Raw genomic sequence first — 22,729 nt, 5'->3', positions numbered from 1 at the left:
AGACCGTGAGACTTAGCTTCTTCTGTTTTCAGGGCGGCTGCTGCTTCCAGAAGTGCTGTTCTGCTTCGGAATGTGGCTGTTCGTTGTCCGATGTTGTGTACGTCTGAAGAAAAGCGAAGTTAGTCAGCACGCTCGGTTCGATGTGCATCGTGGTAGGCGGGCCGTTCATCGAACTCTGGAGTGTTCTCGTCGCCATCAGAGGAGATGGTGCCGGCGGGGTCTCGTCCACCCCGTCATTCCCGAGGGAGAGTGCTGGCGGGAGCATAGGCGTATACTGAAGTGACGCATCCGAGTTGCACATGGCCAAGGTGTAGGTGTCTGGTAAAGAAATGGCTGTCACTTTGGGAGCTGCGTCACTGGAAGGGATCTGAGGCGAACAGCAATGGAGAAATCGAACCTAATGTGACGCTTTTGTCGATATCCTGCCCGTGTCTGTAGTTGGTCATCATATATGACGATGGCTCGCACACCACCCGTCAGCAGATATGATGCGTGTTTGGACAGTTTGACCTTGATCTGTCGCACATCATTTAACTCATGGTATGTCTTGAACGTCTGCCATTTTTCCGCGATGTAGCACACAATGTTGTCGTAGGACAGGAAGGCATCAATGACCACATCTTACGGCACTTCGAAAGAGAGCTCAAACACCCGAATTGTCTACCGTCACCTCCTCAATATGCCCGTCACAGTGTTTGAATTTTAGTCCGCGTGCGTGTTGGCGAACTACGTCAGCGAGTCCGTCGTCATTTTAATGATGACAGTGCTGCTGGTGATAGAGAAGTGAATATCTATCACTTGTCGCGAATGAATTGTTCGATTTATTAAGCGCCTGGCGTGCATTTTCGGTTTGGAATGTAACTTCAAGTGTCACGGGCCCGCGGCTGCCCCCGTAGGAGGTTCGAGTCCTCCCTCTGGCATGGGTGTGTGTGTTGTCCTTATCGTAAGTTATATTAAGTAGTGCGTAAGCTTTCGGACCGATGACCACAGCATTTTGGTCCCATAAGACCCAAGCACAAATTTTCCACTCGGCGGCAAGAGTGCGCCATGGGGGATACAGCACGAATATCGGACACAGAAGTAAACAACACCGTAAGCGGAGCAGTACCCGATGCCTCAAGCAGATCCGCACGCTGACTGTTACCACTAAGTCATTCGGACACAGTGGTCAGTGCAACTGCACGGATTGTCCTGGGACGCCTCACGTCAGTCCCAAATTCTCAACTTACCCCCTCACTACGGACGTAGTATCCATCCCCTTGATCCTTACTACTCGCGGCGTTTCATCTATTCTCGCGATAGTTCGAGCATGGTGTACATCTGCACTGAAAGGATCACTGGCCAGACTCGTTTCAGTTACATGCTCGAACTCTTTGTTTGTCTAAACGTCGTGAGTAATGTGGCTAATGGGCAGCAGCACTACGTCAGTACTCTGCAGATAGGCTGAGATAGCATACTGGTCAGAGCATTTGCCTTGTGACCAGAAAACCTGGGTTCGTATCCCAAATCAGCACAAATTTTCAACTTCTCCATTGACGTGAATCAATGGCCACCGGCAGCTAAATGTCATTTATTCCTCTGTGCCTGGTTCCTTCTTCTTCTTCTTCTGACCGTTGCCCGAACTAGCAGTAAGTTTCGTAAATTATATATTATCTGTTCAATAATAATGTTATTCATTCAAGGGAGTGTGCAACTTTCTTAGAAACGATTGCCTTTCATTTCTGCCGTTTCATTTAATATATGAGTTTCATTTTCTGTCCGTTTTAAACAAGTTGATGTGTTGTTTTTGTAACTGAACCAACTAGTGTTTTGTGCTCTCTATCGTTGATTATTTCTTGAATGCAATACGAACCTGATTATTTCCATTTAACAATTATATGTTCGAAAATCATCTTTTACGCGGTCGAACGTTACCAAACGACGATTGACTTGATGCAATCATTTAAAGCGATGGATATTTAATAAATGTTCTTTATTTGCAGAACTTTCCGTAACGTAGAAAAATATTGAAATACAAAATTATCATTTTTCTTTTCTATTGTTATAGGTGTGTATCCTTTGGATGCGACAATTGGCGATTATGATCGGGACATTCTCATTTGTTTGGTCGCTAGAAAACTTGTATGAAAATACCGTAAAAACTATAAAAGGATACCCTTCAAGCATCACTCACATAGTTAATCGGTTGCGTGTTCCATTGATCAATCGCACTGTACGGTAGCCGTTATGATGTAGAACGTGTCAAGTGCAGAAGAAATGCACATATGAAACAAGATTTTTTAATATGTATATATTACAATACAGAGTTAAGGATTAATATTTCTATTATTTACCCCTTTCCCTTAAATGGCACAAAATGCATATAATATATATATAGATTCCTTTATTCCTATTCAAAAATTCATCTATGGTATAGAAGGAGTTGTCACGGAGATATGATTTCAATTTATTTTTGAAGCTATTACTGCTGTCGGTCAGACATTTTATTTCATCTGGTAATTTGTCGACAATTTTTATAGCAGCATATTTTACCCCTTTCTGTGCCAAAGATAGGTTGAGTAAAGGATTGTGTAAGTCTTTCTTTTTTCTGGTATTATAACCATGAATGTCACTCGTTTTTAAACTGGTCCATGTTATTGAGAACTAATTTCATTAGTGAGTAAATGTACTGTGAGGCTGTTGTAAGAATTCCCAATTTTATAAAAAGATGCCTACAAGATGTGCGACTACGAACCACACATTATTCTAACCACTTTCTTTTGAGCAGTGAAGCAGTGAATACTTTTTGTCTAAATGTTGAGTTACCCCAAAATATTATTCCTTACGACATCAGAGAGTGAAAGTATGCAAAGTATATTAGCTTACTAATTTCTCAAAATTGTCAATTATCCTGATTGCAAAAGTTGCTGAACCTAGTCGCTTTAGAAGATCCAAAGTATGAATTTTCTAATTAAGATTCTCATCTATGTGTACACCCAAAAACTTAGTATGCTCTGCTCTGTGTACTGACTTCTGTTGATGTGTTATATTTATTGAAGGAACTGTACTTTTTGCAGCAGAAAATTGATTGCACTGTGTTTTTTCAAAGTTTAGAGCAAGCCCATTTGCAGAAAACCAATTAATGATTTTCTGAAGACCTTATTTGTATCCTTTTCAGTTGGAGTTTCTTTTACCGGATTAATAATGAAGCTGTATCATCAGCAAACAGTGTCAGTTCAGCTTCCTGTTGCAGAGAGGAAGGGAGGTCGTTCACATATATCAAGAACAGAAGGGGGCCCATAACTGAACCCCATGGAACACCTACTGTAATTTCACCCCAGATAGATAAAGTGGCAAACTTATTTAAATCACTTGACCCATTTAAGGAAACTTTTTGCTTCCAGTACTGTAGGTACAACTTAAACCACTCACATGCTATTCCATTTATGCCATAGAACTGTAATCTCTGTAACATAATGTCATGGTTCACACAATCAAATGCTTTGGACAAGTCACAGAAAATTCTTATTGGTGACATTTTATTATTTAAAGACTATTATCTGGACAGTGAAATTGTATATTGCTGTCTCAGTGGAACAGCATTTTTGAAATCCGAACTGTGATTTATTAAGTATCACATTACTGTTGAGATGGATAATCACCCTTCAGTACATTACTTTCTCGAAGATTTTTGAAAATGCTGTAAGCAAGGATACTGGCCGATAATTATTGACATCTGTGGTGGCCCCCTTTTTGTAGAGCGGCCTGACAATGGCATATTTTAACCTGTCTGGGAAAATACCTTGAGTTTAGTACCAGCCTAGACGGGCCTGATACACTCCGACGCTCCACAGCCTGCGGTGGCGGTACTCACCGATATAGCAGATAGCGTTGAGTACGCCCTTGTCCTGCGTCGCAAGCCGGAGGTCGCACTGGGCGTAGGGCAGCGCGTAGCCCGTGCTGAGCATCGTCACCAGGGTGGTGGCCAGGCACACGCCGCACACCAGCTGGAGCACCCAGTGGAAGCGGCCCTGACCTGCGCACACAGACACCCCACAGTGGTCACGCCTCTCCTCCAACAGTTTACAGAGCTTCCAGACACCGACGAGGTCAGGAAGTAGATATACAGAATTTTAAGCAAGAAGACCTTTGAATATGAGTAACTTAGAAGTAGATATCCTCGGTGCAGCGACACTGCTTAAACCAATGAAGGTAAGTCTTCCGGTCCAGACTGTGTATCATTTACGAAGGCCACTCCAAAAGAAACGCACACCATTTTTGTAAAAATACAGTTTTCATTCTGCATGTGTGAAAGTTTTACAGTGTGCAGATTCATCCTTCCCGCTTGTTTTCAAACTTAGTTCAACCTGTTCCCGTGAGTGAGTGACGCCATCACAGCATGTCTTCAAGATGGCTGCTATACTTGACGTTCGTCACAAGCAACGTGCTGTCATAGAATTCCTGTGCTGTGAAAACGAGACAGTGGGAAACATCCACAAGAGGTTGTAAAAGGTGTATGGAGATGCTGCTGTCGATCGCAGTACAGTTAGTCGGTGGGCAAGCAGGTTACGTGATGAAAGCAGGTACGGCAACTTTGAGGATTGTCCTCGCAGCGGCAGACCTCGTACTGCACACACTCCACACAATGTGCAAAGAGTTAACGTATTGGTGACTGCTGACAGACGCATCACAGTGAACGCTACGTTGGGATAGGGGAAGGAAGTGTTTGCAGAATACTGAAAGTGTTGGAGTTAAAAAAGATTTGTGCCAGGTGGGTTCCCAGGATGCTGACAGTGGCTCACAAAACTCGGATGGACAACACTGAAACACCTGCCTTACAGTCCTCACCTGGCTCCATGTGACTATCATCTCTTTGGGAAACTGAAAGACACTCTTTGTGGAACAAGGTTTGAAGATGATGACTCCTTTGTGCACGCTGCCAAACAGTGGCTCCAACAGGTTGGTCCAGAATTTTTCTGTGCGGGTATACAGGCGCTGGTTCCAAGATGGCGTTGAGAGGGATAGAAATTATGTGGAAAAATGAAAATATTGTTCCTAAAGGGTGTATTCACACGCTGTAAAACTTTTTCAAAAACTAGAATAAAAGATGGATTAAAAAAATAGTGTGCATTTATTTTGGAGTGACCCCCGTAGATTCTTTGACAGTATGCTGCTACTCCTACAATAGATCCATACTTACCCATCGTATGCAACCCCTCGCCCAACGAATGATCCGTACCTAAAGACTGATTAGCTGCACAGATAACGCCAATGCTCAAGAAAGTTGTTAGGAGTAATCCTCTGGCCAATATCACTGTTGTCGATTCCCAGTAGAATTTTGGAATATATACTGTGTTCGAACATCAGGAATTACCTCCAAGAACATGGTCTATTGACACGCAGTCAACACGGCTTCAGAAACTATCATTCAGGGAATCTCAAGTGATTGCATACATTTAGAATTCCAGAATGCTTGTGTCATCGTTTCTCAGAAGCGACTTCCAATCAAATTGCGTGGCTGTGGAGTATCATCTCAGGTGGGCGACTGGATTAGTGACCTCCAGTTACATAGACGGAAAACCATCGAGTAATACAGAAGTAATATCTGGCGTTCCCCAAGGATGCGTTATAGGCCTTCTGCTGTTGCTAATTTATATAAACGATTTAGGAGACAATATGAGCAGCCCGCGTAAACTGCTTGCAGATGATGCTGTCATTTACCGTCTATTAAAATCAAAAGAAAATATAACTGTATGGTCTCAAAAGCGCCAATTAACTCTAACTTTTGAGACATCCACGTGAGTAGAATACCAAAACAAAATCGTTAAAAATCAGTTACACGATAAACCATACAAATCTAGGTTGTCAGTTCAAACTAAATGCCTAGAGATTACAGTTACGAACAACAAGTTGGACAGATAAATTTGTCAGGACGGTGAACCAAAGACTGTGTTTTATTGGCAGAAAACTTAGAAGACGTAAGAGGTCTACTAAAGAGACTGTCCACCCTACTCTTGTTCGTTCTATGCTGTGCTGTATGGGATCTTACCAAATAGAATAGATGGAGGACATCGAAATAGTTCAATATACGGAAAGTCATCGACTAAAACAGAAGTAATATCAGGCGTTCCCCAAGGAAGTGTTCCAGGCCCTCTATTGCTCCTGATCTATATTAACGATATAGGTGACAATCTGAGTAGCCGTCTTCGATTGTTTGTAGACGACGCTGTCGTTTACCGTCTTATAAAGTCATCAGATGATCAAAACGACTTGCAAAATGATTTAGATAAGCTATCTGTATAGTGCGAAAAGTGGCAATTGACCCTGAATAAAGAAAAGTCCGAAGTTATTCACATGAGTACTAAAAGAAATCCACTAAATTTCCATTACGCGATAAGTCACACAAATCTGAAGGCTGTAAATTCAACTAAATAATTAGGGATTACAATTACAAATAACCTAAATTTGAATGATCACATAGATAATGTTGTCGGTTGAGCACACCGAAGACTGCGATTCATTGGCAGAACACTTAGAAGCTGCAACAGGTCTACTAAAGAGACTGCTTACACCACTCTTTTCCGCCCTATTCTGGAGTATTGATTATTGCTGTGCGGTGTAGGATCCGTATCTGGTGCGACTGACGGATGACATCGAAAAAGTACAAAGAAGGGAAGCTAGTTTTGTATTATCGCGAAATAGGGTATATAGTGCCACAGACATGATACGTGAATTGGAGTGGCAATCATTAAAACACAGGCGTTTTTCGTTGCGACGGGATCTTCTCATGAAATTTCAATCACCAGTTTTCTCCTCCGGTTACGAAAACATTCTGTTGGCACCCACCTGCTAGGGATAAATGATCATCACGATAAAATAAGAGAAATCAGGGCTCGCACAGAAAAATTTTAAGTGTTCGTTTTTCCCGCACGCCGTTCGAGAGTGGGACGGTAGAGAGACAGCTTGAAGATGGTTCATTGAACCCTCTGCCAGGCACTTTACTGAGAATAGCAGACTAATCATGTAAATGCGGATGTAGAAGGGCAGCTCGTTATGTATTACCGCGAAATAAGGAAGACTGTGTCACGGACATGTTTCGCGAATTGGGGTGGCAGTTATAAAAATTATGGCGTTTTACGTTCCTACGAGATCTTTTCACGAAATTTCAATCACTAACTTCTCCTCCGCATGCCACAATATTTTGTTGACGTTAGGATAAATAATCATCGTATTATAAAATAAGAGAAATCGGAGCTTGCACCGAAAAATGAAGTGCTTGTTTTTCCCTTGAGCTCTTCGATGGCGGAACGGTAGAGGAATAGCTTGAAAGTGTTTCGATGAATCCTCTCGCAGGCAGTTACGTGCGAATTACAGAGTAGACATGCAAATGTAGATAAAGGAACTACACGGTAAACCTTTGTTTCAGAGGGAATGCGAACATCATTCTCTTTGAACGCGAGTTCAGTGCTTTAACCACTGCGCAGCGCCTCACTCTGTGTGAGACCGTCACCCATTAGACTAGGACATTACGTCATTGTAATGAAGGAGTAACAAACTCACACAGGAGGCTAGCGACAATTCTAGTAATTATGCGTAGATCTGCTGTTAAACTGGCTAGGGCGCATAAAAATCATATAACAGGTGAATAATGACTTTATTGATCACAACGCGGCGCGTTTCAGAATTATTTCCATCTTCAGAGATCCAGGTGTAAACGTGTCACAAGGACAGCAACGTTACCATATGTGTTCGCAACAAGAGATGACAGACTACAGTAGTCTGTAGTTCTGAAACGCATCACGTTGTGATCTATGAAGTCATTCTTCACCTGCTCCATGACTTTTTAAGTGAACTAGCCAGCTTAACGGCAGATCTACGCATGATAATGTCATGTCTTAGCCTGATGCTCCAAGAACGCCATTGATAGAGGAAGAGAGGACGATCGGTCGGTCCCGACTGACCCATCACGGCCAGAACGCGGATTATCGCTCAGGTCTTTTTAGATTGCTATGCAGAAAATTCTCACGTGGTATTAACTAAGGTAATAAATAACCGATTTACTGATGTCCATTAATACTGCAACGCCATGAAGGAAAGCAAATAACTAAAATCAACTTATTTTGTGTATACAGTTTAGTGGTAAGAATACATGACTGAATTTGTATGTGATTTGTGGTTTTGCAGGGTGAAAAGTTTGGTACACAGAGCAGCCACCTCTGTCAGAAACGTCCCCTTCTACAGCCTAAGAAATCAGTATCTCTAATCCTGTTGGGTATCGAGTAAGACTGAGCTTCGATGACAGATACAGCTACGCAATGCCATTTTGCGCCAGATACGTCTCAGTTCATCAAAGACAATGACTGACATGACCAGATGTTTTCTGTGGGTGAGAGATTTGGAGAACATGTTGTCTAATAAAAGAGTGGAACACGGAAACTACGGAAAACATGTGGGCTTGAGTTGTTTTGTTGAGAGATAACGTTATGGAGGGCTAGAACGATGCTTGTAATTTACCTATACATCGTACATGCACTGCGTGGAACATCCCTTTAGAAGGTAGGCCGAAGGAAAGACATTCATTGCTATGTGTTTCTTGAAGTATTCCTGGTGGATCGACTATTCCATCATTTTTCGGCATGCATCCTGGATATGTTTTATTGTGTTCCGATATTTCGTCTGACAACCGTTCTGTCACTCTCAGGGTAAGTCGCTCATATAGTTTTTAAATCATTTTATATACTGTGGAGTAAACGCGCATGTCTCAGAGATACGCTGTTGGTATCAAGAGCGTTAGTCATAGATATAGGACAAACAACACTCACTGTAAAAGAACATTGCATTGAACACCAGCGATACATACCCCTTGTACAGCCTAATAAATCAGCAGTGACTGAACATCGTACTTCCACTGGCCATTCCATGGATTACATTAAAGTTAAGACAATGACCACAGCCCACTCTACTGGGATTCAGAGGTCAAGGAAGCTGTGAGAATACATGTGCTTACAATCTGCTCAGCTGCGCTCTCAAAGGAAATAATCTAAGTCTTCATGCCATTCATAATCAGCAACAACACCCTTCGTAAGCACAGTGAATTTGGTGGTAAATTACTTAGGGACCAAACTGCTGAGGTAATCGGTCCCTAGGTTTACCCGCTACTTAATATAACTTAAACTAACTTACCCTAAGGACAACACACGCACCCATGCCTGTGGAGGAACTCGAAGCTCCGACGGGGGCAGCCGCGAGAACCGTGGCAAAGCGCGGAGACCGCGAGGCTACCCCGCCTGGCCACTGTTAATTAATTGATTCTGCGCTTGCTTTGTTGTACTTTTAAACGCCTCTATGGCTGACGCAGTTGTTACCGACAGTGTTATCTCTGACGCATGCGCGTCTACTCCACAGTGTGTAAAGTGATTCAAAAACCTGCAAGCGACTCACCTTCGGAATGGCAGGAAGGTTGTCAGCCAAAATATTGGAACATGGATTAAAAACAATCCGAATGCACGCCCGAAATAAATGGAATATTCATCGCCATTTTGTCAGCAGATTAGCTGTATCGATAAGGCTGGTAGGTAGAAGTCGGCACTGACAAAAATGACAGTATATATAAGATCAGTAAGATCCCCTCCCCGCTCACCGCTCACCATACACCATATAAAAGTTTACTTATTCCTGGGTAACGCGATTATGTACTACTATGACCAAACGTTTTATAAATCATACGAATCAGTGCTAAGTCTACATCTGATATGGCTTTAGAAATGTCTGAGTTTATACGTGGTACAGCATTCATTGTTTTATTGAGGTATTTTGTTAAAACTCTGTTGACTGTTTGAAGATGAAGTCCTTTGTTAGTTTATATACGCCTAGGTGTAGATAAAATTTTTCCGATGTTATACTTAATTCACACGAACTCTTAGAATTATCTTCTCATAATAGCAACAAAAATGTTTATCTGCAATGAACAGTCTCTGTACATGCTGATTTGGTATTCACTGTATTAAATAAATTGATTTGCTCACTAATTCGGAGCTGATCATTATACGCCTATGTTAATATGTTAGGGCGATGGAACAATAGTAATAAAAAGCTATGCAGTACTGAAATGACTCGTAATTGTACTTGGCCTCTGTAAAGTGTTACCTTTTTTGTAATTGTTATTTGTAAAGTGTTACATTTTAAAGATTCTTTAAGTATATGCCAATTTTGATTTTCGTATAGTCAAAATTATCTCATTCGACAATATCCTCACGATTAAGATATATGTGAAACTGATTGGACCTGACAATCATTGCACCAAGCGTACCTGCTGAAAATTTGTATGTAACCTCACAAAATAGATCTTTCGTTTTTTCTTTCTGGTCTATTTAATCGTTTTGATTTCGTACTCATTTTTTTAATGAGCCACCAGTTCTGGTTATTTTCTTGCAAGTGTGTGCCGTATTTTTCTGGCCTTTGTAATTTTTCACAACGCCTTCTGACTTCAGGGTTTTCGATAATATTATTTGAATGAGATTTGTTTTAAGCATTTCTTGATGCACAATGATGAAGTGTAACAGGTTTTCGAACACACCTGTGTAAGTATTATTCACAATAGTGTTCATGAACAAAATTTACGCCATGATTGTATAAAGAAATATTTGCATTGTTAGTATTCTTTAAGCCTGTGTTTAATTGTTTATTTTATGTTGTGTAGTACTGGTCACTGTTATCTGAGCTACAATTAGGATTGTTTTCAGGGCTTTGCTGAACGGCCATTCAAACCCAATTAATTTGACATTGCTAGAGCGGATTAGCACATGAAAAGCTATTGACTCTGAGTCAGGTAGTTCACTGTAAATTTAGAATTGTCACTAAAGGGCGGGATCAATCTATAGTGACAGGATTCTGAACGCCCTTGCTGTTGAAATAAAATTAATGTTACTATTTACCCTTGTTTATGTAAGGCATTTAACATTCAGGTCTCTGAAACTTGGCATTTCGCCGGCTTTGGTGTTCCTGTTTTATTCTTTATGTTCAGAGCGTAATCTCTTAACGCTTTAAGTTGTCTTCTGCGCAGTTTGAGTAATCTCGCATTTGAGCGACATTTCCTAGAACTTACATTTGTTTAAAATAGCATTCCTTGCACATTTTAATTCTACAGAGTGATTCACGAAGATAAGCAAATATTTTAACATGTTATTCTAGAAGTAAGACGAAAGCAAAAAGTTCATATAAACACAGGTCCACAAATGTTTAGTTACGGAGTTAGGCTAATAAAAGTTTTTGCCTGAAATTTAGCAACTTCACCAATGTGAAGCCATCGCAAACCTGAACGAGGTTAAAGGAGAGCACGATTTTCATTTATTTTGTTGTTATTGATCTGGTGAATCTAATAAAATATGTCCCAGACGTGTATCTGTAGTAGTTTTCCAGAACATCCAGAGAAACAAAGACGTAATTTCGTAAAAATTTTTATTTATTAACTACTTGGCCCAATTTGTTTTTTAAATTCCAAACAAATGCACAAAGTTTTCAGCAGAAGTTGCAGAGAATTTAATTTTGGAAAAATGATGTTAATAACGTTAGCTGAAACTGTATGAATGTGTCAGATAATCGGCTTTTATTAATTCCAAAGCACACGTGAATTCATGTTAAACAGGAAAACAACAAACCTCGGTGTTAAGGAAGTTGTACAGAGCACATATAGTACAGTTTCACAATAAATGTTCAAAAATGTCTCCACCGAGTTTAATGCATTTAGTTGCTCGTTTCAGTTTCACAGGGTTGTTCTTAATTTCGTCTATTGCATTCTCTCACGTGTATTGACTTTGTCCTCATAAACTGTGTCTTTCATTCATCCCCATACACAAAAATCCGCTGGCGTTAAATTGGACGATCTGGGTGACCACAGACGTGTAGCACCGCGACCAGTCCACTTCTGGGGAAAATGTTCACTTAAATGCGTAGTAACGGCGTTGGTGAAATGTGGAGGTGCGCCGTCATGTTGAAAATACATTTGCAATCGCGCAGCAAGTGGAATATCTTCGAGCAAGCGGGATATTTCTTCTTGAAGGAGTTGTAGACGTCCTGGGAAAATGAATGGTCCAATAAAGTGTGTGTTGATTACACCACACCACACATTTACGCTAAATTGCTGCTGGAAATTGCGTTGCACTGTTGCATGTGCGTTTGCTTCAGACCATACGTGCTCGCTATGTAAATTGTTTATACCATCTCGAGTAAACTGTGTCTCATCAGTAAATAAAATGTATCGTGTAACTTCCGATTAGTATTTAACCAGTTGCTCAACTTCAAGCGAAGGGCAGAATCTCCCGGATGTAAAAGATACACTTTTTGTTTATGGTAAGGATACAGAATATTGCACTTCAGTGTACGCCATACTGTACCTTAGACTGTGAAATGCCTAATCGTTGAGAGATACTCGTGTACTGGTACCCGGGCTACGTTGAACGGCATCCATAATATCCTCATCATCGTCTTCACGTATCGGGCGCTCATACTGATCATGAACGCTAGGTATAGAACCTGCCTCCCGTAACATTCGAAATACTCCACTAATGGTTCGTGCTTTCGGAATCCTCGGAGTTTGGATAACGCACGTGATATTCGTTAACTGCAGCCGTAGCATTACCATCGCATTTGTCATAAATAAACACCACATCGGCGTATTCCCCTGTCGTAAATTTGAAAGGCATCCCTGTTTCATAAATAATCCACTAACTACAACAGTTACTATGTGGTTTCACTTAAATACACTGTTCTTATTATATTCTTTCACTGAACAATACAGAAGACTAACTTGTTTCAAGGTCAGGAAACGACTGTAACAACTCGCTAACGGTTGCCAACAATTACATAAACGGTTTTACATTCTTAATGGAAAGTAAACAAATTTACTTGTACAAAAATCTTTGCTTTTCTGGATGTTCTGGAAAACTACTCCAGGTACACGTCTGGGACATGTTTTATTAGATTCACCAGACCAATAACAGATAAATGGAAATCGTGCTTTACTTTAATCTCTTACAGTTTTGCGATGGTTTGATATTAGCGAAGTTGCCAAATTTCAGGCAAAAGCTTTTATTAGCCGTAGCTCCGTAACTAAACATTTGCGTACCTATGTTTACATGAACTTCTTTCTTTAGTTTTACTTATAGAATAACATCTTAAAATATTTGCATATCTTCGTGAATCACTCTGTATAACAGACCTTCCTTTTCATTAAGAGCAACCGAGGGAGGTGGCGCAGTGGTTAGACACTGGACTCGCATTCGGGAGGACGACGGTTCAATCCCGCGTCCGGCCATCCTGATTCAGGTTTTCCGTGATTTCCCTAAATCACTCCAGGCAAATGCCGGGATGGTTCCTCTGAAAGGGCACAGCCGACTTCCTTCCCCATCCTTCCCTAATCCGATGAGACCGATGACCACGCTGTCTGCTCTCCTTCCCCAAACCAACTAACCATTAAGAGCATTCGATTGATCAGTTATTGTCTTTTCTTTAATTTGCTTGCGTGTTCGCAAAATTGTTTTGTTATTATAGATACACTTTGATTAAAACCTTTATAAGCATGTTATTCTCTAGATACCGTAAGTCACTTTCTGCATAGTGATTGTTGTATAAATTACACTGCTTTCTGATTTCTTTGACAGCCTTCTGCGAATTATCTTATCCAGTTTTGAATTTCCTTCAGTTAATTTAAAAATTTTATTTATTATTCTATTGATTAAAAATTTTTGTGACTGAGTGTAAACAGTTATCAATAAAATCTTGTGCGATATTCCTGGCAAATAAATGTATCCCTGGCAGTTTCCACTCAATCTCCCCCCTTATCACTGTACGCGCCTCAGTACTGGTTGTGAGCCTTAAATGCGCTATTATAGACCATGTGCTCCACACACATCAGAATAAAGTTCGTGTAAAACTTAAACTCTAAACTGATGTCTTCTGCATGCTATAAACACAAGCTCAGGGGACAAAGAATTAGTTACCTCCTCAAACGACAGCACTGGTCGCTTTGGAGTACTGCAGATCATGTGAACCCGCACCACTGATATACTTGATGCCATGAAGTGGTGCTTTAATCTCAGTGGGTTGCGTGGAATCAGTGCAGTAACATGGGCCGCCGCGGAGACGAATGGCAGAAAGGAGCTATCGTGTTTGGATGGGCCCGTGACCACACCGTCAATGAAGTTCCTCAACTTGTTGGGGTGAAAAGCAGACAATCTGATGTGTCTACACGGAATGGTGTCCCACTCGCCTCTATGTAACACAGCTTAAGATCACTAATTGTAAAAAGATCCTAAATAACAGGTACAGGACACGAATATTATCCCTGAACAGTTCCGATCGGCTTCTGACTTAAGAAGAATTGTTGCTGTCTGTGAACGCAGGTCAATATAAAACCGTTTTCGATATAACATTGCGAAGAGAAATGAATGTAATGGATATTTGGAGTCGGATACTTTGCAGAAGGCGTTTGGCCACAGTGTCACATAAATCTATATGTCACCACTGTGCCCAACAGGTCAGAAAGTGGTCATTAGCTAACTGGAAGCATGCAGTATTATTTGAAGAGTCGCGATTTTGTCTCTCCTCAAGAGATATAAGACGCTGAGCGCACCGGTGGCCCTAGGAGTCGATTAATCCTCAGTGGGTGGAGGTTGCAGTTCAGGTCGAAGGTGATTCACGGAAGTTTTGCCGGTGTTTTACATACCACGACTTGCGTCTTCTCATTCAGATTGCTATGAACATTAGCCAAGATGTATGTTTCAGTATTCTTGGTGAAAAACTGTCTTCGTGACGAGTATGTCACGGGCAATCCTGTAATCCATCACACCAACCGCGTTAACAAGGTTGATCTCATACTTTCCAGATCTGACGAAGACTCAAGCACCTTACAGCAACTCGAGTGGCTCGCTAAATCGTCCGATGGTTATTCCAAAGAAAATATCTTGGACTGTTTGGACCAGCAGGTGAAACGTAGCAACCAAAGTCTCCTCAATTTAATGGCTCTGCGGGATTTAATCATCGATGAATGGCTCTAGTTGGATGTGACACGCCTGCAGAAATCTATAGTCTCTCTTTCTCGCTGAGTATAGCTCACTGCATAGACTAGATGTGGTGGTACGCGGTATTAGCTTCACGCTTCCTGAGGATATGCTTATAGTGTGTTTCCTCCGCCTCCGCAGCTATGTGTATAGCAAGGATGATGGCCATGCGGCTGTGTAGGAGGTATTATTCGCTCTGGGATTGGGTATTGTGTTGTTCTCATCATCATTTCCTCAACATCGATGCGCAGGTCGCCGAACTGGCGTCGAGTAAAAACACTTGCACTAGGCGACCGAAAAACGCAATAGGATCCTTTCAGTGTGTCCTTTTTTAAATAAAAACCCACTGGGTAAAATTAAGCTATTGGGATTTTTTGTACTGACGGTTAAATAGTTCAGTTTAAGTTTCTACGATTAATTTATTCACATCACTAACCCATTCTTACAGCTACTTTATTACTGTCTCTTTTCTTGTCTTGCCAGTACTGCATCCATTGAGAGAATCTTCTCTAGAAATAATTGAGGAGAGGAAAGATCCGAGAAAATCGTGATCTCTGCGTGCTTCCAAAAAGTAATTGGTTGGTTGGTTTGGGGAAGGAGACCAGACAGCGTGGTCATCGGTCTCATCGGATTAGGGAAGGATTGGGAAGGAAGTCGGCCGTGCCCTTTCAGAGGAACCATCCCGGCATTTGCCTGAAGTGATTTAGGGAAATCACGGAAAACCTAAATCAGGGTGGCCGGACGCGGGATTGAACCGTCGTCCTCCCGAATGCGAGTCCAGTGTCTAACCACTGCGCCACCCCGCTCGGTCCAAAAAGTAATGAATTCTACTTTACAGTTATTACGATTCTACATCAAGTTGAAGATTTTTTATGGATGTGTAAATGTTAGTTAGCTGTGTTCCTTATAATGAAAGAAAAGTTAAAACACAATATTAATAAAATAAAGTCTTGTGACAGTAGATAGTTGCCTTTAATAAACATTATGGCTCTTTTTATTTTCGATACTGCAGTGCCTGTGTTACTTCGTACATGGATGCACGTCCGAAAGAACTTAGCATCGTACTTCCGAACAACACACGCACTGCAATATCGTATTTATCCGCCGACAACAGACAAGCGACTTTCAATTTGTACAAATGCAGTTTGTTCACTTATAGTTGACGACATATGGAAGTTTGGATCTGCCCGTGAAGCGTACACGGATAGCCTAAACGTTTGGTGACCGCTCGCGAAAAGCGGGAAATCTGGATTCGAGTCCCGGTCCGCTACAAATTTTCATTGTCATTCCATTGAACAACTGATGGTTGTCCGTATTCTCAACTTCGAATACATGTCATATCTTTGAAATGTGAGTGAGGCTAACAATGTAACATTCTGTATGTCAATTAAATTTTTACATTTAAATCTAGTCTGAAAGAATCAGCAGTACGTGTAGAATAAAACTTTCTTCTGTCTTTTCTTTGCAGATGTGCGTATTGCTGGTGCTAAAGCTGTGGGGAGTTTCTTGAGTTTTACTGGGTTTCTTTTTTTTTTTTAAACAAGACACATGATCTTTTTTGTGTCGGGTTAAATTACAACAACCCTATCTCTGAATGTTTGTGGAGGAATGACGGCCCATTCTTTTCTCAAGAGCCGAAACAGCAGAAGGTTTGCCTCGTTTTGGTTTAACTATGATTGTTTCCAGTTCGCAGTCGCAATACCAACAGTCTACTTGTGCAGTTTTAGGAGGATTGGAATGTCCCTGGTAGATTTCTTACTTAGGTGACGTCCAATGTTTGGTCCATGTTGGAAGTCATAAGTCATTGAGCCTCTCTCAGCGATCCATTCTGCTGTTATTGCTTCCCTACCAACAACACAGTACTTCCCGCCTGTTTATTTTGCTCAATACGTCTCTTGCGACATCTAATGGTCGATCCCGCATTACGTAGGGGTGTACGGATATTTGACCAGATAATCTACTTTGTGCGCACCTTTGAGTCACCAATTTCATATTACTGCAAAACAGCATAGATATGGAGTATCAGCTCAGTTGAATGAATATGGACGGTCAAATCATTAAAAAAAAGCATTCAGGGCTTCGGTTGAATCGATGTAAGGAAAAAGAAAAACGGAGCCGATCACCGAGTGGTGACTTGAATTCCATCCTGCTCGAAATGAGTTCAATATCTTATCCACCACACTACTCCTTTCTAACAGAGATTTTGCGAGTTCCACTTTAATCACTATGCACTGCGGCACTCAATGCAACACTTAAAACGCTTTTCTGACTTATTTTGAGAGAAGGGAAGTCTTATAGTATCTCACGACGTCGTCTAAAAATACGAAATTTTTCTGCTTAAGATGGTGAAAGCAAATAGTACGATTATATCATCTTCGGAATGTGTTCGTACATTGTATCAAGAAGATTTCGTTGTAATTACGTACGTCTAGGTCTATTGTTAGCGACGTTATTGTGAAAACGAAACGTTAGCGTAGCACTAAACCTGGTAGAGCTAATAAGTTAACTCACAGAACAGTGAAACTGTCTCATAAAAACGGTAGAATGCTGTTGCCTCAAATGCTTTGAGAAACATCTACTTTCCTTTTGTCACCGGCTAAGACTAGCGGTTCAGCTCCACATTATAAGAAATAGAAAGTCACTATAACCACAAAGAATTTCGCTGCAGCCATAACACACCAAATACGTTTGCTAGACTTCCTCCAAGACAACCATAGCCACTTCAGTGTCACGTCGCGTACTGAGACTCGGCAATACATATTTTCTTCTATTGCTCCATGCACAGACGAAGTGCTACCAATATATTTTCTACAGATGTAAAGCTTGTTGTCTTCTAACCAAATCTCAGGCAAATTCTAAAGAACGTTCACTAATTGTAAAGCTTGTTGCATGCCCGCTGGCTGTTAATTCAGTTATCCTCTTCGTATTTTTCTTCTTAATACCATTGAAGTTCCTTGTATGCACGAGTTTAGTATGATTTTCTTTTTTTTTTTTTTTTTTTTGCCTTGAACCTTGGACCTTGTCGTTGATGGGGAGGCTCGCGTGCCTCAGCGATACAGATAGCCGTACCGTAGGTGCAACCACAATTTAGGGGTATCCGTTGAGAGGCCAGACAAACGTGTGGTTCCTGAAGAGGGGCAGCAGCCTTTTCAGTAGTTGCAGGGGCAACAGTCTGGATGATTGACTGATCTGGCCTTCTAACAATAACCAAAACGGCTTTGCTGTGCTAGTACTGCGAACGGCTGAAAGCAAGGGGAAACTACAGCCGTAATTTTTCCCGAGGGCACGCAGCTTTACTGTATGGTTAAAAGATGATGACGTCCTCTTGGGTAAAATATTCCGGAGGTAAAATAGTCCTCCATTAGGATCTCCGGGCGGGGACTACTCAGGAGGACATCGTCATCAGGAGAAAGGAAACTGGCGTTCTACGGATCGGAGCGTGGAATGTCAGATCCCTTAATCGGGCAGGTAGGTTAGAAAATTTAAAAAGGGAAATGGATAGGTTAAAGTTAGATATGGTGGGAATTAGTGAAGTTCACTGGCAGGAGGAACAAGACTTTTGGTCAGGTGAATACAGGGTTATAAATACAAAATCAAATAGGAGTAATGCAGGAGTAGGTTTCATAATGAATAAAAAATAGGAGTGCGGGAAAGCTACTAAAAAAAGCATAGTGAACGCATTATTGTGGCAAGATAGACACGAAGCCCACGACTATTACAGGACTACAAGTTTATATGCCAACTAGCTCTGCAGATGACGAAGAAATTGATGAAATGTATGATGAGATAAATGAAATTATTCAGATAGTCAAGGGAGACGAAAATTTAATAGTCATGGGGGAGTGGAATTCGACAGTTGGATAAGGAAGAGAAGGAAACGTAGTAGGTGATATGGAATGGGGGTAAGAAATGAAAGAGGAAGCCGCCTGGTAGAATTTTACACAGAGCATAAATTAATCGTAGCTAACACTTGGTCCAAGAATCATTAAAGAAGATTGTATACATGGAAGAAGCCTGGAGATACTAGAAGGTATCAGATAGATTATATAATGGTAAGACAGAGATTTAGGAACCAGGTTTTAAATTATAAGACATTTCCAGGGGCAGATGTGGACTCTGACCACAATCTATTGGTCATAAACTGTAGATTAAAACTGAAGAAACTGCAAAAAGGTGGGAATTGAAGGAGATTGGAAAAAAATGGTTCAAATGGCTCTGAGCACTATGGGACTCAACTGCTGAGGTCATTAGTCCCCTACAACTTAGAACTAGTTAAACCTAACTAACCTAAGGACATCACAAACATCCATGCCCGAGGCAGGATTCGAACCTGCGACCGTAGCGGTCTTGCGGTTCCAGACTGCAGCGCCCTTAACCGCATGGCCACTTCGGCCGGCGAAGGAGATTGGACCTGGGTAAACTGACTAAACCAGAGATTGTACAGAGTTTCAGGCAGAGCATAAGGGAACAACTGGCAGGAATGGGGGAAAGAAATACAGTAGAAGAAGAATGGGTAGCTTTGAGGGATGAAGTAGTAAAGGCAGCAGGATCAAGTAGGTAAAAAGACAAGGGATAGTAGAAATCCTTGGGTAACAGAAGAAGCAGGCAAAAAGGAATACAAACGTCTTAAAAATGAGATCGACAGGAAGTGCAAAATGGCTAAGCAGGGATGGCTAGAGGACAAATGTAAGCAAGTAGAGGCTTATCTCACTAGAGGTAAGATAGATACTGCCTACAGGAAAATTAAACAGACCTTTGGAGAAAAGAAAACCATTTGCATGTATATCAAGAGCTCAGATGGAAACCCAGTTCTAAGCAAAGAAGGGAAAGCAGAAAGGTGGAAGGAGTATATAGAGGGTCTATAAAGGGGCGATGTACTTGAGGACAATATTATGGAAATGGAAGAGGATGTAGACGAAGATCAAATGGGAGATATTATACTGCGTGAAGAGTTTGACAGAGCACTGAAAGACCTAAGTCGAAATAAGGCCCCGGGAGTAGACAACATTCCATTAGAACTACTGACAGCCTTGAGAAGAGCCAGTCCTGACAAAACTCTACCATCTGGTGAGCAAGATGTATGACACAGGAGAAATACCCTCAGACTTCAAGAAGAATATAATAATTCCAATCCCAAAGAAAGCAGGTGTTGACAGATGTGAAAATTACCGAACTATCAGTTTAATAAGTCACGGATGCAAAATACTAACACGAATTCTTTACAGACGAATGGAAAAACTGGTAGAAGCCGACCTCGGGGAAGATCAGTTTGGATTCCGTAGAAACATTGGAACAGGTGAGGCAATACTGACCCTACGACTTATCTTAGGAGATAGATTAAGGAAAGGCAAACCTACGTTTCTAGCATTTGTAGTCTTAGAGAAAGCTTTTGACAATGTTGACTGGAATACTCTCTTTCAAATTTTGAAGGTGGCAGGGGTAAAATACAGGGAGCGTAGGGCTATTTACAATTTGTACAGAAACAAGATGGCAATTATAAGAGTCGAGGGACATGAAAGGGAAGCAGTGGTTGGGAAGGGAGCGAGACAGGGCTGTAGCCTCTCCCCGATGTTATTCCATCTGTATATTGTGCAAGCAGTAAAGGAAACAAAAGGAAAATTCGGAGTAGGTATTAAAATCCATGGAGAAGAAATATAAAACTTTGAGGTTAGCCGATGACATTGTAATTCTGTCAGAGACAGCAAAGGACTTGGAAGAGCAGTTGAACGGAATGGATAGTGTCTTGAAGGGAGGATATAAGATGAACATCAACAAAAGCAAAACGAGGATCATGGAATGTAGTCGAATTAGGTCGGGTGATGCTGAGGGAATTAGATTAGGAAATGAGACACTTAAAGTAGTAAAGGAGTTTTGCTATTTGGGGAGCAAAATAACTGATGATGGTTGCAGTACAGAGGATATAAAATGTAGACTGGCAATGGCAAGGAAAGCGTTCCTGAAGAAGAGAAATTTGTTAACATCGAGTATAGATTTAAGTGTCAGGAAGTCGTTTCTGAAAGTATTTGTATGGAGTGTAGCCACGTATGGGAGTGAAACATGGACGATAAATAGTTTGGACAAGAAGAGAATAGAAGCTTTCGAAATGTGGTGCTACAGAAGAATGCTGAAGATTAGATGGGTAGATCACATAACTAATGAGGAGGTATTGAATAGAATTGCGGAGAAGAGGATTTTGTGGCACGACTTGACTAGAAGAAGGGATAGGTTGGTAGGACATGTTCTGAGGCATCAAGGGTTCACCAATTTAGTATTGGAGGGCAGCGTGGAGGGTAAAAATCGTAGAAGGAGACCAGGAGCTGAATACACTAAGCAGATTCAGAATGATGTATGTTGCAGTAGGTACTGGGAGATGAGGAAGTTTGCACATAGTAGAACAGCGTGGTGAGCTGCATCAAACCAGTCTCACGCCTGAAGACCACAACAACAACAACAACATATTCGTTAGCGTCTTTTAGATGGGTTGTTTGTGTATTTGCTAAGTGTAGTTATTGGTTTCATCAACTGATGATCTTGACCTGTATTTGTCTGTTTCTGTTCCCGTTGCAGCTGCTTGGTACTTTTAAGGTATTTTCACTTAGTTGTGGTAGGCCTTTATTATAGAGCTTTAAGCAGCTAGCGCAGTTACCAAGAGTAATTATTTGATTGGTCTTGACCTGTGAGTCTTTGTCAGTCGTTTGTATTATAACTGTTAAATAAATTATTTTGGTTTTGGCTTGGAAAACGCTTGTTATTGAATTTCAAGATGTTTGTGCAGCTGCAAAGAATAATTGTTTGATGATCTTAACCTATAATCCTTTGTCAGACATATTGCAGTTATTACAAACTTTAAATTATTCTGGCTTCTGGCTTCTGGCTTCGCAATTATCAGTGGACCTTAAGCCGTTTGTTTGGCTACTTAGTATTATCAATTGATCTTCTTGAATAAACAGTTAATATTTAAGTGTGTATTTTCTAATTGTAAAAGATTTAATTTTTTGCGTTAATATCCGACTTTTCTATAACACTTTATTTTGTGGCCCCAGTACCTTTCCATTCCTCACCCAGCTCCCTATCGTTTCAAGCAAACATCAAAAGTGAGGAAACAATTTCTCAAGAAGCCATTATACTGTAGTACGCCCTTCAAATCACCACCTGTATCTGTGCTACAGTGCACTATCATCTATCATCAGAGCGATGAGCTGTATTAAGCTTTATAATCCTCAACTTTATCCTTCGTCTTTCCCAACCTTTTAAAAAAATTATATAAAAATAAGTGTTTGTATCAGTTGTCATCATCTCATTCTTCAGTTCATACTGTAAGCCTGCAGCCTGTTCTGTCTTCACTGTTCTGTTCCTCGGTCATCCTACATGTCTCTCTCTCCTATTGGTGTATAATTATTTATTTGTTTAACTAATCTGTCCTCCACAACTCTGTTGATAAGTCGTTACCATTTTATGCTCTAAATGTAATAACTGTCTTGGTTTTATAATCCGCCATTAACAACAATGTTACCAATGTATGTAACCATTTAAACTTTATTCGGCTTAAAATATAGCTGCCAGTGAATTTTTCGCCTTAAAAAGGTTTTTCACGTTTTGTTGCGGGATTAGAGGTGGCTTAAAAAGGCCCTTTAAGGTGCAAAACTCGGAGCTTATGCTTCGGATTTAACAACCAACTAGTTTGCTAGGGATAG

At 40.9% G+C, this 22,729-nt stretch overlaps 1 protein-coding gene across 1 annotated transcript in view; it reads right to left on the bottom strand.

Moving 5' to 3' along the window:
* Positions 1-22,729, bottom strand: part of LOC126188593 (synaptic vesicle glycoprotein 2A-like) — a 137,181-nt gene that overhangs the window by 95,049 nt on the left and 19,403 nt on the right. The window contains exon 3 of the mRNA XM_049930198.1: positions 3,854-4,015. Within this exon, the coding sequence (XP_049786155.1) occupies positions 3,854-4,015 (162 nt within the window). The remainder of the gene's footprint in view (positions 1-3,853; positions 4,016-22,729) is intronic.

The sequence above is a fragment of the Schistocerca cancellata genome, chromosome 1 (genome assembly GCF_023864275.1).
Source record: "Schistocerca cancellata isolate TAMUIC-IGC-003103 chromosome 1, iqSchCanc2.1, whole genome shotgun sequence".
In the NCBI taxonomy this organism is placed as follows: Eukaryota; Metazoa; Arthropoda; class Insecta; order Orthoptera; family Acrididae; genus Schistocerca; species Schistocerca cancellata.
The sequence above is the reverse complement of the archived record's forward strand: the minus strand, read 5'-3'. Positions and strand labels throughout refer to the sequence as shown.